This window comes from Hevea brasiliensis, chromosome 14 (assembly GCF_030052815.1).
Source record: "Hevea brasiliensis isolate MT/VB/25A 57/8 chromosome 14, ASM3005281v1, whole genome shotgun sequence".
NCBI classification, from domain to species: Eukaryota; Viridiplantae; Streptophyta; class Magnoliopsida; order Malpighiales; family Euphorbiaceae; genus Hevea; species Hevea brasiliensis.
The window spans coordinates 91,555,123-91,572,888 of NC_079506.1; the positions used below are offsets into that span (position 1 = coordinate 91,555,123).

Below are 17,766 nucleotides of genomic sequence, written 5' to 3' on the forward strand. Positions count from 1 at the left end.
GCATCCTAAGAGCATCAAGCACATAGGCATCCTTAGATATCGTCAATGATTCCCCCATCACTCTCATTAGTGAGTCCTCGTCAGCGAACGAAGGGAAGGTCACATTGGCCCTCATTCCTTGTCAGTTCAAGGTCATATAGGCATCCTCACCGACCTGGCCCTTTCATTAGCGAGTTCTCCCATCTCTGGTATAATCTAGAATCGATTTGATCGTCATCGGGTTTTCTCTTATCACATAGGCACCTCAGTGAGTTCATCCATCCTATCTAATCCTCATCGATAACTAAGTGTCTATTTAGTGTTGCTGTTGAAACTGCCATTGAGAAAATTACTCTTTTAAATATAATAGTTAAATAATATTAAAAAAAATTTAAATTAAATTTAATAAGTTTTAATCATAAAAATATTAACATAACAAAATAATTATTTTTAATATCTAAAACAATATTTTTATTTAAAAAGCAGTTTTAACCCTCCAACCTCAATACAAAACAGACACTAAAAAAAAGTCAATTAGGCTGGAACGCAACTTTGCTCTCTTTAATAAACCCATCTCTCAATTGGTGAAAGCATACTAAAACTCCCATTCTCTACCATTGCAAGGTCTCCTTTGCTCCGCTTCTCACTTCCATATCGCAATCATGGGCTCGACTGTTGCAAAATTCTTTCAACATCCAAGCGCCAGTCTTTGATGACATAAACAACAATAGATTTGGATTATTTAATGAATAACAGTAACAATAGCAAGATTAGAGAGACAATATCACAAATTATGCCCTCCAACTCAATGTCCAATCATTCCTATCTTGAATTGCTATTTGGAGATGCACAATTCAGGTTCCTATCTTGAATTGCTATTTGGAGATGCACAATTCAGGTGTCTTTGAATGCCGATGATTCTCTTCCTTGTATTTGAATTTTAGCTCCACCCAAATGAGTACATGCAACCATTCCATGATGCAACCACTGATGTGGCTCATAGCATTGATCCTAACTTGAAGGAATGCGAGCAAGTTCTAGTGGGTTTTGTTTGAATTTATTAACTCTATGGTCTGCATTGAGGGGTAGGGTTTTGTTGGCTCTACCCATGACTTGTTGGTTCAGTTTTACTGGTGTTGATATGATGATGACACAGAAACATGAGGAAGGAGAGATTGAGAAGGGAAAGTCAAAAACAGGGAAAATGTGGGAAGAGAGAGGTAACGATCAGGCTCCAATCACTAGAGGAATTGTCCGCTTTGACCATAAGCCTTACGGTTTTGTCCCATAGGTGGAATGGAGAACTTCCCAGGAAGTCACCCATCATAGGATTTCTCTCAAGTAAGCACGCATAACCCTGGAGTTCTTCTAACTTTCCAGGTCATTCCACCAAAGGCGCCTCTAGTGATTAGTTCCCCAATTTTATATATCATTACTTTTTGAACCCAAAACCATCTCCGTACTTTGCCGATGTCCCTTAGGCAAATCCCACATTGACAAAGCACGGAAATGGTCTTGGGTTCAAAAAATAATTATATATAAAATGGGGGAACTAATAACTAGAGGCGCCTTTTGGTGGAATGGCCTGGAGAGTTGGAAGAACTCCAGGGTTAAGCGTGCTCGCTTGAGAGAAATCCTAGGATGGGTGACCTCCTGAAAAGTTCTCCATTCTACCTATGGGACAAAACTGTAAGGCTTATGGCCAAAGCGGACAATTCCTCTAGTGGTTGGAGCCCGACTGTTACAATTGGTATCAGAGCCGCTCGCGTGTCCTCTTGGGCGATGGTGGGGCAAACCTCAGCGAGGACGCTGAGTCCCAAAATGGGGGGAGAAAAGTCCCTTAGGCAAATCCTACATCGGCAAAGCACGGAGATGGTCTTGGGTTCAAAAAGTAATGATATATAAAATGGGGGAACTAATCACTGGAGGCGCCTTTTAGTGGAATGGCCTGGAGAGTTGGAAGAACTCCAGGATTAAGCGTGCTCGCTTGAGAGAAATCCTAGGATGGGTGACCTCCTTAGAAGTTCTCCATTTCACCTATGGGACAAAACTGTAAGGCTTATGGCCAAAGCGAACAATTTCTCTAGTGATTGGAGCTAATCATTACAATGTCACGACCCAAAATTCTGAGCTGTAACCGGCATATAATTTAAGTATTCTTAAATCATGCAAGTCTTATCAGAGTATCCTAAATAAATATATTGTCACTTACTAATAAAAAAAATAAACAAAATCTAAATAAATAAAATACTGAATAAATATCTCATAAGTAAACTGCGGAGTCTTTACAGATTCAAATAAAAACTTAAACTATTTAATAAACTAAACTAATTATTAGCTTGAGGAAACATGAATTCGGGCATACTATGAGAACAAATTAAAGATTGTCCTTCTTCAGAAAATGCACTAAATATTTGAATCAGCTGCAGAATTCTACTGATCTGAAATAGATAATAGATAGAGAAAACGTGGTTTGAGCTAATGCTCAGTGAATGATAAATACAGCACACAACAGAACAGGAATAGGCAGACGCTTGATTAATTTCACAATACATTTTCTATTCAATAAAATCATGCTTATGCTATCAAAATCATTAATAAAAAAATTTCATAAAATATATATATAAAAGAAATTCATTCAATAAAATTTTTATGGTACAGTAGTACACCAAGGTGATGATACCCCACATCACCAAAGACTAGATGGTAAGCACACTACCAGATATTAGATACCTTCCTCCTCCTTCACGGATATCAATGCATGTGATACTAATGCAAACCATAAACTGCAATGATGCATGACTCAACAATGTAACCTAATACCGTGATACACGGTAGGGCAAGATAACAGAAACAGATACTGGGCACAGGTACCAATTCAAAATAGAAAATCAATGTGTACAAATCAATCAAAATTAACAAAAAATTTCAAATAGCAAATAATAACTGATAATGTAATTCCAATAGTTTATTTCAATAATTTCAGAGAATCAATAAGATCAAATCAATCTCAAATAAATTCAGTGTAACACATTAGTAATTTTTATAGTTAAATATCAATCAATATAAAGATACTAAAGACCTGTTTCCGAAATTCTAATGGCTCTAATGCAGAGATAATTGACAAAATCAATTATTTAATTAAAATCGGAATAAAATTCAATAATAAAATAAAACTCTAGAAAATTAAATGTAAAATAATTGTTAAAATATTGATTTAAAATTTTATTTAATAATAATTTTAATGTTAAGAAATTTTAAAAGGGACTAAAACGGTATCATGTATTATAATTACCACTCACCTGAAATTTCTAAGACAATAGTTATTTTCAATGGACGAGAAACAATTTCAACTGACAGATTGAATATTTGAATCTCCTACGCACCCAAAATATAGAAGAGAAATATCAAATAACAATAAAATAAAATGATTTTAATATATATATATATATATATATATATATATATATATATATATATATATATATATTCTAAATTTTAGTTTATTATCTCACAGTAATTATGATCAACCTAATTCAATACCAATAATCAAAGAGAAGAAAAATAAATTTATAGAGTAGTTGTAACTATTTAAGGAGAGAAAATGAAATCAAATTCACCCATTATTGAACAAAGAACGAGAATTTTTACCTTGAAACCAGAATCGAAGGTGATGGATAGAGAAGTAAGAATTTATGATTCTCTGCGCACATCAGATTATAAATAATAAATTTTATATAGTTATATATATACATATATAATAATAAATAAACGATGATGAAAATACCTGTTGATAGTATTTGGTAGAAAAAAATGAGGTGATAAACAGACTTGGAAGCAAAGTTTAGCAGAAAGAGATGATTATGGTATATATTTTAAGAGTTCTATTAGGTATAAAATGGGATATGAATTATTATTGAACTGAGTTGTTCAGATTGCAGATATATATTTAATTTCAAAAATAATATATATATGCAGGCCTTCTAATAAAATATTTTTTTAAAATATATTAAATTATTGTTAGCTAATTAAAATAAAATAATAATAAATAATAAATATATATGGGTTTTCACATGCCTCCCCCCTTAAAAAAATTCTGTCCCCGAATTTGAATAGACAAAATTCTAGCCTGAAGAATCAAATAAGTGAGAATATTTGGCTCGCATTTCAGATTCTGCCTCCCATGTGGCCTCACTACTTGAGTGATTATGCCACAAGACTTTGATCAAAGCCACTTTCTTAGACCGGAGTTTCATAATTTGTCGATCTAAAATCTTTACTGGTTTCTCCTCATATGACATATTATTCCTAAATTGTATGGTCTGAGGTTGCAAAATATGAGATGGATCTAGTACATACTTCCTAAGCATAGAAATATGGAAAACTAGATGTACATATGCAAAACCAAGTAGAAAGGATAAACGATAAGCAACTACTCAAATTCTCTCCAAAATTTCAAATGGACCAACAAAACAAGGGCTAAGCTTCCCTTTCTTCCCAAACCTCATGATTCTTTTCATAGATGAAACTCTCAGAAAGACATGATCACCAACCATAAACTCTACATCTCTATGCTTAGGGTCAACATAACTTCTCTGTCGACTTTGAGCAGTCAAAAGTCTATCATGAATTAGTCGAACCTTCTCTGAAGTTAACTGTATCAACTCTGGTCTAGTAAGCCTTCTTTCTCCAACTTCATCCTAACAAATCGGTGACCTACACTTTCGACCATATAATGCCTCATATGGAGTCATCTCTATACTTGCCTGATAACTGTTATTATAAGCAAACTCCACTAAAGGCAAATGATGATCCCAATAGCCACCAAAATCCATAACACATGCACGAAGCATGTCCTCCAATGTCTATATGGTCCTTTCTGACTGTCCATCTGTCTGAGGTTAAAAAGCAGTACTAAAGTCTACTCGTGTTCCCAAAGCTTCTCGGAATTTCTTCCAAAATCGAGAAGTAAACTGAGTACCACGATCAGAGACAATGGAAACTGGAACACCATGAAGACTAACAATCTTGTTTATATACAACTGTGCAAGTTTACCAAAGTCATATATATTCTTCACAGGAAGAAAATGAGTAGATTTTGTCAATCTGTCCACTATCACCCAGATTGCATTGTAACCACCTCGTGTACTAGGTAAACCTACAACAAAGTCCATAGCAATGTACTCCCACTTTTACTCGGGAATAGGCAACAGCTGAAGTAACCCAGATGGTCTCTGATGTTTTGCCTTAACCTGTTGACAAGTCAAACATTTATCAATAAAGTCTGTAACATCCCTCTTCATGCCACCCCACCAATAATACTCCCTTAAATCACGGTACATCTTAGTTGAACCTGGGTGTACTGTGTAAGCAGAATGGTATGTCTCCTCCATGATTTCTCTTCTCAACTCATCAACATTGGGGACACAAAGTTTAGTGTCATAATGAAAAACTCTATCATTATTTAACATGAACCCTTGAGCTTGGCTTTGATAAATACTATCTATAATCTCACACAACTGAGAATCCCTTTTCTAAGCAGCCTTAATTCGATCAATCAAGATAAGACTAACTTAAAAATGTGCTAAGAACGATCCAGTTATGATTTCAAACTCTACTCCCTGATCTAGAAACTCATGTAATTCACCAATCAGAGGCCTCCTCTTGGTAGATATATGGGCTAAACTACCAGAAGATTTTTTGTTTAGAGCATCAGCCACCACATTAGCTTTTCTAGGGTGATATTGTATAGTGCAATCATAATCCTTCAGCAATTCTACCCATTTCATTTTCCTAAGATTAAGATCACGTTGGTCAAAGATATAACACCCCGAACCTCCGAGTTATGAATAGTACTATTTTTGGTCCGTGACTAGTACTATTTAAAGACACCTTGAGGATCAAAAATAAATAGAAAATTAATTGAGATAGACACAATAAAAATTCAATTGGTCCGTGACTAGTACTATTTAAAGACACCTTGAGGATCAAAAATAAATAGAAAATTAATTGAGATACACACAATAAAAATTCAAGTGACCCAAAAATATAAGGATTCACTGGGTATATTGAAAAAGAGGGATTATGAACCGATGAGCAAAGTTAAATCACTAAATCTGCAGAATTGTAGATTTACCATATAAACAGTAAACTTTGCATGGCCATAACTCTCTCTAGAAAACTACAATTTAGGCGATTCTTGAACCGATGGAAACCTAAGACATAGAACATTTCGTATGAAGAACATTAGTCCAAATTATGGACTTAACTTGATCAAATTGCTGAATGAAATTAGATTGATAAATCTGCCAGAACTGAATCTGCAGCATGAACAGTGACGTGAACAGTAACCGTATTTTGATCATAACTTGAGCTACACAGGTTTGAATTAGGCGATTCAAAAAGAAAAATAAAGTTAAGACCTAAATGAACAATTTTCATGAAGAATACCTCATCAAATTATGATCGAAACTAGGTACAAATTGGGTTCAAAGATTGGGGTACCAAGCTATCCCAAAACCAAAATATTCTAAAATTTTCAAAGCTAACTTGGGATGCATTAGACATGCATATAATGAGTTCTTGACAGCAATTGAGATTGGTATTGAAGTATTCTATTTGTGTATTTTCAGTAGAAAAAGAAGTTGGAATGGACAAGGAGAAGTAAGTAACAAGGAAGGAGAATTATTGAAGGTTTGTGCACAACTAACATTTTCTTCGTTTTTAAACTTGTAAATTGTTTGGAATGTGTTTATTTGAATGAGTTTACTTTGAACAAATTTACTTTGACTGGAATATAGTTTTTCTCTTGCATTTGAAAAATTTGGGTGTTGCTACCTTTATTTGGATATTATGATGAATTTAAATGTATTTATTGGTTTATAAATGTGATTGTTGAGTGGCAAATTTTTGAAAACTGTTTTGAAACCACAGTTAGTATGACAGTCCCTTTTGGAACTCCCCAGTAGTAACGGCTACTTAGGGTTGATAATTGATATTGATTATGTCTCCCATTAATAACGGTTAGTGGGGTAAGACTACATGAATACTCATTAGCTAGCTAGCCCTTCCCTCATTAATAACGGTTAGTGAGGTTGAGATTGCTTTGTCATGGTGTACAACACGGCACTGATCGTGAAATTTTGTGTCATAGCCTAAATTGTGTGTTGATGTTGGCAACACTAATGCTTTGTGAATTGTGATTTATGAAGTATGATTTCTCATTTGAAATGTTATTCCAATAAATGGCTTTTATGAACTATCGTGATGTTTTAAATGCTTAAAAAAGATGTGATTTATTATGCCTTAACAAGTTTTATTTTACTTTAAGTTTTAAAGTTATTAGTTGTGCACCACTGAGTGATATACTCAGCGATAGCTTATTTATGCTGTCGCAGGAACGGGAAAGGAGAACGCTGCTAAGTGAGAGATTTCGAAGCAGCATTTTGGTTTTGATTGTGGGTATATATCGTAGGTATACCCCTGTAATTTCCTTTTGGATGTATTTTGTACCTATATGTATGATTGTACAGACATTGAGCAGTTTGTATTTAAAAGCATTGCATTGCTATCACATTTTGAGTTTGTAACTATTTTGTATTTTACTTTGAGACTTATGAAAATGTAACTTTTGCAATATTTAGTCTATTATTATTTCCAATGAATATTTACATGGAATTTTAACTATTTTCATGTAGTTTTCTGCAAAAGAATTGATAAGATAAAAAGCTATAGTTTGTTTTAAAATCCTTTGTAGCATAACTAATGGGTTATCTGTAGGTGGAGTTCGGTAATTCATTAGGTATGCTACGGGAACATGTCGTACCTTACAAGGGATAAGGTGTGACAAAAGATATATTTGAGGCTTTTGTGGTCAGTGAAGATTTCACAAGTCTCACCGTATAAGATAGTACCTCTAGATTTTCAAAGCAAAAATTACTGCAGCCATTTCCAAATCATGAGTTGGATAATTCTGCTCGTGCCTTTTTAACTAACGAGAAGCATATGCAATAACCCATCCATGCTGCATCAAAACACATCCTAAACCAATCCTAGAAGCATCACAATACACTGCATAACCCCCTGATCCAGATGGAAGGGCTAACATTGGTGCGGTAGTTAAACGAGTCTTAAGCTCCTGAAAACTTTTTTCACAAGCCTCAAACCACTGGAATTTTACATTCTTCTATGTCAACTTAGTTAAAGTTGCTGTAATACGAGAGAAGTCTTGAACAAACCATCTATAATACCCTGCTAAACCCAAGAAACTACGAATCTCTGACACAGTTGTGGGTCTAGGCCAATGAAGCACTGCCTCAACTTTCTTCTTATCAACACACACCCCATCCTTAGATACTATATGGCCTAGGAAAGCTACACTATCTAATCAGAACTCACATTTTGAGAACTTGGCATATAGCTTGTGTTCCTGTAAGGTCTGAAGGACAATTCTCAAATGCTGCTCATGCTCCTCTTTACTCTTTGAATACACTAGACTGTCATCGATGAACACTATAATAAATTGATCTAAGAAAGGCTTGAAAACTCTATTCATGAGATCCATAAAAGCAGCTGGAGCATTGGTAAGACCAAAAGACATTACAAGAAACTCATAGTGTCCATACCTAGTCCTAAAGGCCATCTTGAGTATGTCTTCTTTCTTGACCCTCAATTGATGATACCCAGATCGAAGATCAATCTTTGAAAAATACTTTGCACTTTGAAGTTGGTCAAACAGGTTATCTATGCGTGGAAGAGGATACTTATTATGCACAGTCACCTTATTCAATTGCCCATAATCAATGCACATTCTCAAAGACCCATCCTTCTTCTACACAAATAACACAGGAGCACCCCATGGAGAAACACTAGGGCGAATAAACCCCTTATCTAGTAGGTCCTATAACTGCTCCTTCAACTCCTTAAGTTCTGCGGGTGTCATATGATAAGATGGCAAAGATATGGGCTCAGTTCCAGTAACTAAGTCTATACCAAACTCTAACTCTCACTCCGGGGGTAAACCTGATAAATCTTCTGAAAACACATCAGGAAACTCCTTAACCACTGCAACATTCTCCAAACCTGCACCTTCTACCTGAACGTCTCTAACATAAGCTAGACACCCCTTACACCTCTTTCGCAATAATCGGCTAGCACTCACTACTGAGATAAAGATTACTAGAGGCTATACTGCAATCTCCCTGAAATTGAAATTCTACCTCCCCAGGAATTTTAAAGAGTACAACTTTCTTATGACAATCTAATGAAACGTGATAAGTGGCTAACCAATCCATACCTAAAATCATATCAAACTCAAACATATCCAAAGAAACAAGATCTGCAGCTAATTTCCTATCTCATCCCCTATACACAATATCAGTGTCTATTGCATTCCCCATAGGTGTTGATACAGATAAAGAATACTCTAACAAAGTAGGTAGTGCACTAAATCTCATGGAAAAGTATGGAGAAACAAAGGAATGACTGGAACTAGGATCAAACAGTACTCTAGCATTAAATAAGCAAATAGAAAGTGTACCTGTCACTACTACATTAGATGCCTGAGCATCCTGCTGAGTTAAAGCAAAAACCCTGGCTTAACCTCTACCACCAGATGTTTGTCCCTGAGTTTGAGCAGATCCTCTACCACCAGAACCTCTACCACCAAAACCCTGACTTCTACTACTATACTATGAAATTGGCTGAACCTGAGAGGGAGTAGAATGAGCATCCTGAGTTGTCCCACTAGTAGGACAGTCCTGTCTACGGTGTCCCAGCTGTCCACAACCAAAGCATGCTCTAGTGACCCAATGACAAGTGCCCTTATGTGGCTTACCACAATGCTGACAAGGAGGGGAAACAGGCCTAGTGCTAATCTGACTATACTGAGCATTCCCTGCATGAGTCCTCTGCTCACGTCCCTAACCAACTCTAAATTGATGTGCCATATTACCAACTGTAGACTGATAACCCTGTTTATTACCCTGATAAGAACCTTGATGACTATGTCCTCTGTTAAACTGATTACCTTGACTATCTTTCTTAAACCGCTTGCGCTGCTCACGAGCTCAACGTTCATCATCATACATCTCTATCTGTCTAGCTCGATCAACCACCTCCTTATATTTAGGTAGTCGTAAAGGAACTACACGATCAATTAGCCTGTCTCGTAAGCCCCTTTCAAACCTGCGAGCCTTCTTCTCTTCATTTGGAATCAAGTGTTTACCAAAGCAGGATAATTTGGTAAACTTCATCTCATACTCCGTAACTGTCATATTGCCTTGCTTCAAGGTTTCAAACTCCAAAGCCTTAGCTTCTTGAACACTGGGAGGGAGAAATCGCTCTAAGAAGAAAGAGTGAAACTCAGGCCAGAGGATAGAACCTTCAGGTCGCCCATTCTTCTTAGAGATATAGCACTTACGAGCAACTCCCTTGAGCTGATTTCCTGCCAACATCACCATCCTAGCACTACTGCAACCCATAATATCATAACATCTCTCCATGTCATCTAGAAAATCTAAGGGATCAGTTAATGCATCCTCTCCAGTGAACTCCTTTGATTTTAGCTTGAGAAAGTCTGTAGAGTTAAGGAATCGAACCCTATCTTGAGTTGGTGCTAAAATAAAACCAATCACTGGTTGTTGTGGTTGAGTTGTAAGATACTCAGTTATAGTATTAACAGCACGATTTACTGCATGCAATCCCACTACCAGATCTGCCACAATAACCTGACCAGCTCTAGGTGCTTGAGCTGCAGTAGCTAATTAGAATGGCTGTGCCCCAACCTTAGCCATAGGTATCTGTTCAGATGTCTGATTAATAGTTTGAGGTGGTACCTCCCCTGTTGAATCAAGGTTTGCACCATTAAGACCCTTGGCCCTAGTTCTCCTCTTACGTCTAACAGACCCAGACATCTATTCATTTTAATAAACAAGCATTAAATATGAAAATGCGAGCCAAATTAAGACAGGTGAAAAAATACAAAGGACGTAGATATCTAAAGCAATGATAAAATGAAAAGATGTTAAGGATCCTATGCTCCGTAAGTTTACTAGACCAAAACCGAGCTCTGATACTAATTATAATGATCAGGCTCCAATCACTAGAGGAATTATCCGCTTTGGCCATAAGCCTTATAGTTTTATCCCATAGGTGGAATGGAGAATTTCCCAAGAGGTCACCCATCCTAGGATTTCTCTTAAGTGAGCACGCTTAACCCTGGAGTTCTTCCAACTCTCCAGGCCATTCCACCAAAAGACGCCTTTAGTGATTAGTTCCCCCATTTTATATATCATTATTTTTTAAACCCAAGACCATCTCTGCGCTTTACCGATGTGGGATTTGCCTAAGAGACCTTTCTCCCCCCCTTTCAGGACTCTGCGTCTTCGCTGAGGTTTGCCCCACCATTGCCCAAGAGGACACACGAGTGGCTCTAATACCAACTTTGTCACGAGCCAAAATTCTGAGCTATGACCGGCGCATAATTTAAGTATTCTTAAATCATGCAAGCCTTATCAGAGCATCTTAAATAAATATATTGTCACTTACTAATAAAAAAAAATAGATAAAATCTAAATAAACAAAATACTGAATAAACATCATAAATATCTCATAAGTAAACTGCAGAGTCTCTACAGATTCAAATAAAAACTTAAACTGTTCAATAAATTAAACTAATTATTAGCTCGAGAAAACATGAATTCGGGCATAACATGAGAACAAATCAAAGATTATCCCTCTTTAGAAAATGGACTGAATATTTGAATCAGCTGCAAAATTCTACTGATCTGAAACAGATAACAGACAGAGAAAACGTGGTTTGAGCTAATACTCAGTGAATAATAATTACAGCACACAACGGAACAGGAATAGACAGATAGCAAATAATAACTGATACTGGGCACAGGTACCAATTAAAAATAGAAAATCAATTTGTACAAATCAATCAAAATCAACAAAAAATTTCAGATAGCAAATAATAACTGATAGTGCAATTTCAATAGTTTATTTCAATAATTTCAGGGAGTCAATAAGATCAAATCAATCTCAAATAAATTTAGTGTAATACATCAGTAAATTTTATAGTCAGATATCAATCAATATAAAGGCACTAAAGGCCTGTTCCCGGAATCCTAATGGCTCTAATGCAGAGATAATTGACAATATCAATTATTTAATCAAAATCATAATAAAATTCAATAACAAAATAAAACTCTAGAAAATCACATGTAAAATAATTGTTAAAATATTGATTTAAAATTTCATTTAATAACAAGTTTAATGCTAAGAAATTTTAAAAGGGACTAAAACGGTGTCATGTACTATAATTACCACTCACTTGGAACCTCCAAGACAATAGTTATTTTCAATGAACGAGAGATAATTTCAACTGACAGATTGAATATTCGAATCTCCTACACACCCAAAATATAGAAGAGAAATATCAAATAACAATAAAATAAAATGATTTTAATATATATATATATATATATATATATATATATATATATATATATATATATATATCTAAATTTCAGTTTATTATCTCACAGTAATTATGATCAACCCAATTCAATATCAATAGTCAAAGAGAAGAAAAATAAATTTCTATAGTAGTTGTAACGATTTAAGGAGAGAAAATGAAATCAAATTCACCCACCATTGAACAAAAAACGAGAATTTTTACCTTGAAAACAGAATCGAAGGTGATGAATAGAGAAGTAAGAATTTATGAATTCCCTACGCACATCAGATTATAAATTGTAAATTTTATATATTTATATATATACATATATAACAATAAATAAACGATGATGAAAATACCTGTTGAGAGTATTTGGTAGAAAAAAAAAAAAGAGAGGTGATAAACAGACTTGAGAACGAAGTTTGGCAGAAAGAGATTATTAGAGTATATATATTTGAAGAGTTCTATTAGGTATAGAATGGGATCAGAGTTATTATTGAATCGGGTCGTTCAGATTGCAGATATATATTTAATTTCAAAAATAATATATAAATAAAAATAAATAAACAGACCATCTAATAAAATATTTTTTTTAAATATATTAATTATTATTAACTAATTAAAATAAAATAATAATAAATATATATAAGTTTCCACAAGAGAAATATAATAGGAAGAGAAAAAGAAAGAGAAAATAAGGGGAAAATAAAGAAATAGTAGGGAGAGAGAAATAGAATGGAGAAAAGATAATTTAGTCATTTTAAAGTTTTCTCTCTCCTTTAATCATTGAAATCAATTAAACTAATAGCTATATTGAACGGAGGAATTTGTAATTTTGACAAAATTAAACATAAGGATTATATTATTCAATTTTCAAAATATAACAATTAAATAGTGATTAATAGTAAAACTTAGAAACCAAATAGTAAATTTTTCTTATTTATCCTTAGAATAATTTCTCATCTCTCATAGTCTCTCTCTGGTTCTATTATTAGTTACCTTCCTGGTTACTTCTCAAACCCTTTTCAAGTTCTGGTGTACTTGGCCAGGAATTCTTTCAAAATGACATTTGCAGTTCCTTGGAAGTCTTTCCCTAAGGAAAATGGGTTCTTTGTTGTATACTTCAATATGTCGTCCCATACTGTCATATCTTGAAAGTTTGCATCATCAAACAAAGGCAGCAAACTTGGCTTTCCAAATGAAATGCATTAGGCACCGATCTTGGTGCAATATTTGTTGCTAGGATCAATCCAAATCCCAAGCAACAACAAGCCATTGAAGTTTCTAAAGAGAGGAACTACGAGAGCCCACGACTAGATATCAAGCAAACTTCAATCCAAGTTTTGAGGTAATTTTTCTAGTTCGTCCTGGAATTTTATTCTGTGTTTCACTTTTGTCCTATAATTTTAATTTATTACTAAAAATCCATGAATTTTAATTTTATTTCACAAAAATTCCTCTAACCTTTTATAGCAAGTTTCCAAGTTAGAAAAAAAAAAATGAAATTGCCTTTTTACTTTCTTTACTCTCACACTCAAAAAATACCGATTATTTTAATCACCATCTGGACCTATCATAAAAATACCAATGCCATCACAACAATATATTTCTTGAAAAAAAATGAGGATTTATCTTTCACCAGAAAGTGTTAAAACTGCATTTGTAGACACCACACTGTAGCTTAGAAGAATTTTTTAATCTGAAAACCGACTATTGCAAATTAGAGAGATTTTTTGTGAAACAAAATTAAAGTTCAAAGATTTTTTTAGTAATAAATTAAAATTAAGGGATATAAGTGAAACACGAAGTAAAATTCATGGATGGGTTAAAAAAATCCAAGTTTTGCCATGCTAGACAACTGAAAATCAAGAGATGGTTTGAGAACTTCACTTATTCTGTCTAAAGCTTTTCTTTTGAGAGAGTTGACATGAAAATACAGGGACTAAATAATGATTAAAGGTAAAACCTAGACACTAGACTATAAATTTCCCATATTTTTGTAAAGAGCAAATTCTTGTACCTAAGCACAACTATAGGTTAATATGCTGCCACCACCTCTATCCTACAAGAGTGCATCATAGATAAGCAAGAATATGTATATGACAAGAAATCATGAAAAGTCCAATTATATGGGAAAAATTATAGAAGTAGGGTAAGAAAAATAAAAGCATACAAATTCAATGAGCCCCTACACACCATGCACAAAGCAAAATTCAAATTTCATGCCATCAAGATCAAATAGTTTGTAAGTTGCCACCACCTCTATCCTACAAAAGTGTATCACAGATAAGCAAGAATCTTTCTATGACAAGAAATCATGAAAAGTCCAATAATATGGGAAAAATTATAGAAGTAGGGTAAGAAAAATAAAAGTGTACAAATTCAATGAGCCACCGCACACCATGCACAAAGAAAAATTCAAATTTCATGCCATCAAGATCAAATAGTTTGTAAGTTCATGCGGATGATCTGCAAGTTATAGTTCAGTTGGCGGTGCTTACATTGTGGACGCAACACCCCTGTTAGTCTTCTAGTCCTCCCAAAAATTCAGCAAAAGAAATCTACTGATCTCACACGAGTAATATGCTCATGGTCAATAGATACTGCTAGATCATCAAATGAATAGTGAGACATACAATAATAAAGGAACAATATTGATATATGAGTTCGATTTCATTACAAGGATGCAAATGACAAGCAACTAATTCGATTTCATTACAAGGATGCAAATGACAAGCAGCTAAAGTTGCCACATTGTCATTAAAATCAGACGTCCACCCTCTGTTTACTGTCCCCTTTCTTTCCTCCATTCTCAGATACTGTTTCAACAGCTACTCCATAACTCGAGAATGATATTTGGACTCACTTTCTCTTCAATAGTCTGGACAACTGCACTTCAATTTAAAACACATTGCAGCTCAACTCTACTACTAGATAGTCTTTGAAGGTTCATAGTGCTTTTCTGACTGGCGGAGATAGCAAAAGTTTTCAACCTGCACATTTAACCATCTGGTCACTTTCAGGATCAGTAGAAACACTCCTTGTATACATCATTGTCGTGGAACCCAATATGTCATCTCCAAAACCACATGCTTTGAAGAACAACCTAACAAAAGTTCAGGTAAATTTTGGTTACCAGCTAAGCTTTTCATGTACATGAATATAAATATCTGAGCATGCCTACCGAGAAAAAAATTTGCAACCCATGCTCCTTCTCTAGCTGCAGTGAGTTCTATTTGCCAAAGGCAACTAGAAGAAGCAGAAGGGAACTTTTGAAAATATATTTGTGGGATGCACAAGATATAAATGATAATTCATGTGAATATTCATCATGGACGAGCAACCTTCATAAAATTAACTAGCTGCCATGAATTTGAGGCTTCTGTACATTTACCTCTCATTGGCAGAGCAAAGGGCTGCAATATCATAAATTTCTCTATTTGTGAGCATTCTGGCAGGAGAAAAGGTAAATGTCAGACTTCAGATATGGTTCTTTTCATTTTGTATTATTATATAAAGGGTGGGGGAGAGGATGTTGCGAAGTCGGTGAGCATTTGCCTACAAGAAATGATACATAGATTAAATGGATAGGTTTCCAGCGATCACAAGGATGATAAAAGAAAAATACTTAGTTGTTTTAAAGAGGCCAAAATAGGTGGATGCATTGGAGCAAGCAAACAAGGTATCAACTCAAGATGGGCTATGTAATACCAATTTGAACATACAAAAATATGTTGGCACAAACAGCAAGGAAAGTATTAAGAAAGTGCAAATCAAAATCTAAAATTTAATAAGCATTTAGGAGAAGAAGATAAATGATGAATAACCTTATAATTCTTTTAACTATCATCTTCCCGATTCCCATTCTCCGCAGTGAAGGTACAACCTGGGAAGCACTGAAACACAATTATATGAATACAAGTCGAAGTTAACTATCTGGCTGAAGGTACCGAGCCTAAGCAATCAACCAACTAGTATAGTCTATTGAGTGGAACAAAAACAGTTGAACAAGAAACAGAATTTTTAGAATGGACATGATGATTTTAAGAGTTGAGGCCCCCAATGCAAATTCTGAAGGATCCATAGCATATTATTTCTACAAAAAGTACAATTATTCATCCATTACACCATTTTCATTTTATTTCTAGCAGCCAAATAAAGTTAATGGGCATTTATGGAACAAAATCAAATCGAAATTGCACAGAGCTTCAAAAATACCAACCCAGGAGTGAGTAAAGGATTCTTGAAGGTTCCAGCACTTAATTTTAAAGATTGAGCTAAGAAGAACATAAAAAGAGTAAACTAAATTAACAAGAAGCCAGAAGCCCTTGATCCCTTTGATAGGTGGCCCAATTAAAAAAATGTCTGGGGGTTGATGGCGAAAAGTAACAAAAAAGGATAAATTGGGACTGATTGAGGGTGAAAATTCGGTGCTTTGTAATTACCATGACATCGTAGATGGAAGCAGTCAATCCGAAATCAGAAACTGCGCGGCCAAAGCCGACTAGTTGGCTGTTGGAGGGAGAGACAACAGGAAGATGAAGAGGCAGAGGCGTCACTCTCCGCAAAAAATCTCCTAAACCCATAAGAGGAGGAGAAGGAGGGTCTTCTTCAGGCTGGTTATTATCAACAACTGCATCCTGTAAATTGCAGAAGACGGAGACGAGAACAGAGCTGTGGGAGAGAGCAAGGCGAAGCTTCTTCAAATCAACTGCTTCTACTAGCTTTCCATTATGGTCGATCGCTGGAAACCGGTGGCACGAGTGATTGCAGGTTGTGCAGAGTTCTCTCAGGTCCTGTGGGTTTATGTCAGACGGATTTGTAGATATGTAAATGGGAATTCTTCTAGATTTTAACTTCGATGACAATCTCTTCCCATAATCTTTTGTGGTTGCCCATCTTACTTCCATGGTCTTAATACCATATCCTCTAGCAGCACCTTTCATCTGCATGGCCACAGCAGCAACTTCCATCTTTCCTTGTCTATGCCTTCTCTGTGGCTCGGTGAAGATTGCGCAGAGAAATGACAAATAAAGGGTAGCAGACCCGTTGTGGAATGTTTAATTTAGCATAATTTTAATTTAATTTAATTTAATTTAATTTTTATTTTTATTTGATTTAATTTAAAAGTTTAAATTTAAGTTTAATTTAATTTAAAAGTTTAAATATAAGGAATAAATTTCTTGATTGAAATTAAAATTAAAAATTTAATTTATTAATTGTAGGACTAAAATTTTTAAATTAAACTAAAAAAATTGAGAAATTTAATTTTTTATTTTTTATTTTTTAAATTAAATAGAATTTAAATTAAAAATTTTAAATTA

General features: G+C 34.7%; 1 protein-coding gene across 4 annotated transcripts; it reads right to left on the bottom strand.

The window, feature by feature from the left end:
* Window positions 1-15,075: 15,075 nt before the first annotated feature.
* On the bottom strand, window positions 15,076-17,496 carry LOC110632373 (GCN5-related N-acetyltransferase 3, chloroplastic). 4 transcript variants are annotated; one of them, XM_058133922.1, is made up of 4 exons: window positions 16,888-17,496; window positions 16,270-16,328; window positions 15,837-15,893; window positions 15,076-15,435 (listed from the first exon to the last, which is right to left on the bottom strand). In XM_058133922.1, the coding sequence occupies exons 1-4, from the start codon at window positions 17,413-17,415 to the stop codon at window positions 15,339-15,341; spliced, it is 741 nt and encodes a 246-aa protein (XP_057989905.1). In that variant the 5' UTR covers window positions 17,416-17,496; the 3' UTR covers window positions 15,076-15,338. The 4 variants fall into 4 exon arrangements, with proteins under 4 accessions (XP_057989905.1, XP_021636281.2, XP_021636282.2 ...); XM_021780589.2 differs by having other exon boundaries at window positions 15,076-15,548; window positions 16,888-17,495; XM_021780590.2 differs by lacking the exon at window positions 15,837-15,893 and having other exon boundaries at window positions 15,076-15,548; window positions 16,888-17,495.
* Between the last annotated feature and the right edge of the window lie 270 nt (window positions 17,497-17,766).